The 6,000-nt window shown below is 45.9% G+C and overlaps 1 protein-coding gene across 1 annotated transcript in view; it reads right to left on the bottom strand.

Moving 5' to 3' along the window:
- Positions 1 to 574: 574 nt before the first annotated feature.
- The window catches only part of LOC106561452 (polypeptide N-acetylgalactosaminyltransferase 18), a 114,428-nt gene continuing 109,002 nt past the window's right edge, over positions 575 to 6,000 (bottom strand). Inside the window, exon 11 of the mRNA XM_014125425.3 lies at positions 575 to 2,539. Coding sequence (XP_013980900.1) covers positions 2,390 to 2,539 — 150 coding nt within the window. The 3' untranslated portion in view covers positions 575 to 2,389. The remainder of the gene's footprint in view (positions 2,540 to 6,000) is intronic.

Raw genomic sequence — 6,000 nt, 5'->3', positions numbered from 1 at the left:
CAATAGAAAAGGAATAGTTAGATTATGGAAAAAATGATTAGACCAAAGGTGTGGCCACAACAGTTCACCTGACAAGACTGAATCCAAACATTACACTGTTGATTTTATGTGAATTTTACATTTACTGTACTTTTCACCACATTTGTTGAAAATGAAATCTGAAAATACTCTGGATAACATAAGATAACATAAGAATATTTCTGGAAAATGTGGGGTAGGTGCAACATAAGACCAACAAAAATTGCAAGGGTTTGTGTGAGATGACTAACTAGTGTCTCCAAATGGCCAGGCATACACCTCTCCAAAATGTGCACAGTTCCTAAGTAATTTCAATGCACTTATATGACTCAAAGAAGAGTCAACTATATGGTGCTTTTTTGTAGCTTTCCTGGCTGTGCCATTGAGGAACTAGAGCAAGCACACTTGTTGTTTTGGTTGGAAAAACAACCTTGCATCCACCCCATCACACAATTACTGTTTATGCAATCCTAAAACGGTCCATTATAAATGCAATTGGGGTCAGGTGGGCATCATTTCAAAGATTGTTTTATTGCAAACATGACTAGCTAAGTTATAAAATACAATATTACAGTGTTAGGCTTTCACAATGCAATTCAGCAAAACCGATCATAATTTTGGTGCGCATAGAAAGGTATCATGAGGGCATTTCACTGTACTTGTGCATACGACATTAAAACTTGAAACATTCAGGTGCGTGTGCCACGGTAAATTCTCCTTACAATAGACAAGACTCATTCTGTTCAGAACAACGCAGGGTGACGCATTGTCATCTTGTAACTGTACATCAAATATACTGATCATAAACACGGTATATGACATGAGTTTTATGCTATGGAAATGTGAAGTGCAAATTTGGGCTCACGGGTGTTTGGATGACATCAAAGCGGTATTTATTATAATCCTAAACGTCTCATCCCACTGGGCAGACGTCAATTCAACGTTGGTTCAATGTAATTTTATTGAGACATTGATTCAACCAGTGTGTTCCCAGGGATTTTTCAAAATACATAAAGTCCTCTTATTTTACAGCATTTCCCGCACTCAAACAAAAAACGTGCAAAAGTTGCCCCATTAGCTCAAGTTCAGAACGGCTGTCAGTCAAAACCCATACAGTGCTGTGAAGTATGAGTGTAAAGGGCTGTGCTGTCCCATAGAAGCACAGATGTTTTCAGAAATTCCGGTGGTGTAAGTGGATGCTGTGCTTCCTACACTGCTTCAACAATTAGTGTAAATTGCCTATGTGACAGATACAAGCATGAACATGATCGGAGTGATGCGTTTTGAGTGCCATCACGTGCATCTTTCATGACCTTTAACTCAATTTCTAGAAGCTAATGAGGACTGACATGTTAAATCGAAAACATCTCTCCTGCACTCCTCTTCAGGAACCAAGTCATAATTTAAGAATATATTTCTCTGTAGGACACGCAAGCAGTGTAGTGAAACGGGAGTTAGTTCTACAAAGTACTTTTAATTAGCAACATATGAAAACCAACATGAAAGCATTCATTTCCCACGTGAAATACGCAGGACATTAAGTAAATGAAATTAGTGTCCTTATATTGGTAATAACAGAGATAACATAATATGAGGACATTTGTTTTATCATACAGAGGATATTATTACTGGACGTTTCAATCATGCTCCATTATTACCCAGCTGCTGCTGTAAACAAGTCCTGTATTTCTCAGGATATGGGGAAAATAATGATTGCATTCCTTGCAAAAGCCTACATTTTTATGAGTTGTGAAAAATAATTATTGTATCAAATAGACTATTAAGGTGTCTTCACAAAAACAAAACTGAGATGGACCATCTTGATTGACTTTCACAAGAGCATAAGGAATGACTCAGGATGGAAAATCAGCCACAGAATATATATTTTTCTCATCAGCATTTTTACTGAAGGTTTTAATAAATATCCAGCATATACACTTATAAAAAAGTGTGTATATTCGCTCAAAATATATTGGCGACAGTTCCTCGAACCCAACCACTTGATCTTATAATAAAATCTGTCTACAAACAAACCTGAGACACAAAAGAAACCAGAATAAGAAAGGTTTTTCAAACACATGCTACACAGTAGCAGAAATTACATAATGTATATTAGAGCCAATGCCAGCCTAAATTCAGCATAACAAAAGACAATCTGACACTTAAATCCCACATACTGTATGAATCCAGGAACTGTTTAATATTGATCAAATTATTATGTCTAAGAGTCTAAGAGATTGCATACTTATAATTCAATTCTTGCCTTCCTCAATAAATATATATTTTTAAGAAGCAAAGCTTCTATGTCTGTCAGTCACAGGTCCAGTGTTCACCATGGGCAGCTCTTTCCCCTGCAGGACTCAGGATCTACTCATTGGCGAGTGTAGGTTGACAGTAGGTTGGTAATTGTCCATTTCTGACCAGAGCACTTCTGTATGGCCAGCTGGTAGCCAAACTCAGTTTCACTGCTCTCGACTAGCTCCAGGCAATGCTTGGACTTCCTGTTCTCTATGGAGCCTCCCTATAGGACACAGAGCATATTACAATGTTGAGTCATGCAGTCATTTCACTGTGCTGAAATGCATTGTGTCCATCGGGGAGCTCCGACTTCCACCATAATGGCAGGCCATTGAGGCCATTTAAAATCCATAGGATAGTTAGTTGTACATCTGTAATCACATATCAGTAAAATTAATGCAGATGATGGATCTTCTAATAATGTCAATTTATAGACAGGTTGGTTGTTTAGCAACAAAACTGACTTGTGCGCAACTCTGGGGCAAAACAGACAGGGTTGCCTTGGACTTAACATGTAAACTATAATTAGTCTCCAATGTTTATTGAAAATAAATACATTTGCACATTGAGCACTTGTCTCTCAAATACATTGTTACAGTTGTTTGGTTAGCTAGCTGACTGGTCCATCCACATACTGACTGGTCCATCGACGACCGCAAGGTCCTCTTGCGGATGGTGGAGACGGCCCAGTACATCACTGGAAGCGTACTCCCACCCACCCAGGACATCTACTCGAAACGGTGCCTGAGGAAGGGCCACAGCATCATCAAGGACCACACACCCCAGCCAAGAGCTGTTCACTCCCTTAAAAGTCGGACAGACGGTATCGGCGCCTGATACCAACAGGCTCTATCTACAAGCCATCAGACTGCTGAACACTTGAACCGGACTGCCCACCTACTCTGTTTCGCCACATCTTAGCACTCACGCACACACCCATACAGACCCCCATAGAAATACACGTCACAAATGCTGCTATGATTGCTAAATACTGCACAATTTAAAAAGGGTAGGAAGAATGAGTTTTTACTCTCCAAAGTAACAACACGCTTTAGTCAAAGACTTAGTAACTTATTCATGATCTAGTTAACTACAAACTTATACATTTATTTTATTAAAGCTGGCTAACGTTAACCACACCCAGGGGTGAAAGTAGATTTAATTTCTTCCCGGTATGGGACTTGTGTGTGCTGTGGAAGACCATGGGATTTGGTCAAGATGTTTACACAGATCAGACACAATTGTATTAGCTCGGTTTCAAGGGTGTTTATTAAATCACAAACAAAGAGAAAAGAATGGGTCTCCTCTAGGAGACCTCCTCCGAGATACCGTCTTCTGGAGTCTTGCTGTATCCTGTGGGGAACAAAACCGAGCTCCCTCCGTTATTTCTGGAACTGAGCACGACTATGCGGGAGTAACCTCTCTACCCCCAGTCCCCAACCCCGTGTGCTGCCCTTCTGGCAGCTTTATGGGACCACAATCAGTCCGAATTAGTCCTAGCCAGAGAGCCCGTCGAGACCTGGCATGTCCAGCAGAGGGAGACATCGCGGCGTGATGTAGACTGTCGATAACCAGGCCTCGTCGGGTCTCCCCCTGGTGGCTAACTTGCTGTATGCCACAAACCCCCTCCCTCCTTAGGGCTGTTGGGGAGGGGGCTGTCGTCAGTGCGACGTATGTCTCCCTTCTCGATAGGGCATCCGCGTTCCCATGCTTCGCCCCTGACCTGTGCACAACAGAAAAAAAGAAGCAAGAAACACCTGGTGACCCAATCATTTGTGTCCCTTCCCCTGGCCATCCAGACCAGGAGAGCATGGTCTGTGACCAGGGTGAAGTGGGTACCCAACAGATCATACTTGAGTGACTAGCGCCCACTTCACCGCTAGGCACTCTTTCTCGACAATGGAGTACTTTTTTTCTCTAGGTATCAGCTTTCTGCTTATGTACATGATGGGGTGCTCCTCCCCATCGTGTCCCTGGGACAGGACGGCCCCTAGTCCCATGCGTCCGTCTGGACCAACGTCGGTACCTGGAAATCAGGCGTTACAAGAATCAGATGAGAGCACAGTGCTTCCTTCAGGCGTCTGAATCTCGCCCGTCCATTTCCCTGTTTTCGGGAGGCGGGCCCTGGTTAGCTTGGTAAGGGGGAGGCTATAGCCGCAAAGTTGGGGATAAACCGGCTGTAGTATCCTGCCAGTCCCAGGAAGGACTTGACCTGTGTCTTGGTGTGTGGAACGGGCCAGTCACGTACTGCATGGACATTCCTCTCCTGGGGCTTGACGTTCCCCCGTCTGATCAAATACCCCAGGTACTCCACCTCCTTGAACCCTAGCTTGCATTTCTTGGGGATCGCTGTCAACCCAGCTTGCCTGAGCGCATCCAGCACCGCCTGGAGGTGAGTCATGTGCTCTTCCCAATCTTGGCTGTGGATGATGATGATATCATCCAAAAATGGGCCGCTGCATGCTACCATCCAGTTTTGGCACCAACACGTTCGGGCTGCACCATGTGCTGTGGGACACTTCGATGACACCCATCCTCAGCATAGCCTCCACTTCCTGCTTCACGGCCTTCCCTCGGGCCTCGGGTATCCGATATGGCCTCTTTTGTACAGTCTCCCCGGGCCGGGTGCAGACGTGGTTTTCAATGAGGGTTGTGCGGCCCGGTTTCTCTGAGAACACCGCCGTGTTCTGATCGACAAGCTCCCGTAGCACTTGCTTCTGGGCCGGGTCGAGATCATCACTGCTCAGGACCACCACTGGAACCGTTGGCGTCTGGTAAATCTGTTGGGGTTTTCTCCCCGGCTGTCGTACGCGGTAATTGACCGGTCCCAGCTTCTCTATCACCTCGTACGGCCCGTGCCATGTTGCCAGGAACTTACTTTCTGCTGTGGGGATTAAGACCAACACCTTGTCTCCCACCTGGAAATCTCGGGGCTGGGTTCCCTGATTGTAGACCTGGGCGTGTTGGGCCTTCTCCATGTGTTCCCTTACCACTGGCCATATGGCTGTCATCCGCAACCTCATCGTCTCCACGTGTTCTACCATGCTGTGTAAGGGGGTCGGCTGGGCTTCCCACACCTTGACGAGGTCCATTAGGCCACGTGGCCTCCTCCCATAGATGAGTTTGAAAGGGGAAAACCCAGCAGAGGACTGGGGCACTTCTCAGACCGAGAACATTAGGTGGGGTAGTAGCTGGTCCCAGTTCTTCCCGTCCTGCTTGATGACCTTCCGTAGCATTTGTTTGAGCGTTTTATTGAACTGCGGGTGAAAGACGGAGGTCCGGATCTGCTTGATCTGCAGGAGAGCACACTTTTATTAGGCGGGACATGAACTCACCACCTTGGTCTGTGAGGATCTCGTTTGGGATGCCCACCCGGCTAAAGAGTTGGAACAGCTCCCGGGCGATTCCCTTGGAGACCGCCGCCCATAGGGGAATGGCCTCGGGATACCGGGTGGCATAATCTACTATTACCAGCATGTACCGGTGTCCTCGTACCATTTTTACCAGGGGTCCCACTATGTCCATGGCGATGCATTCAAAGGGCACCCCAATGATCGGTAGGGGGACCAGCGGGTTTCGGTTTCAACGGCCCCTCGGACTCTGACATCGGATTTACGGGTTTGTCAACCGCATGCCTGCGGGCCATGCAGGCGACAGGTTGTCCTCGCTCTCGTCTTCCGCTGT

The sequence above is a fragment of the Salmo salar genome, chromosome 10 (genome assembly GCF_965601325.2).
Source record: "Salmo salar chromosome 10, fSalSal1, whole genome shotgun sequence".
Lineage (NCBI taxonomy): Eukaryota > Metazoa > Chordata > Actinopteri > Salmoniformes > Salmonidae > Salmo > Salmo salar.
The sequence above is the reverse complement of the archived record's forward strand: the minus strand, read 5'-3'. Positions and strand labels throughout refer to the sequence as shown.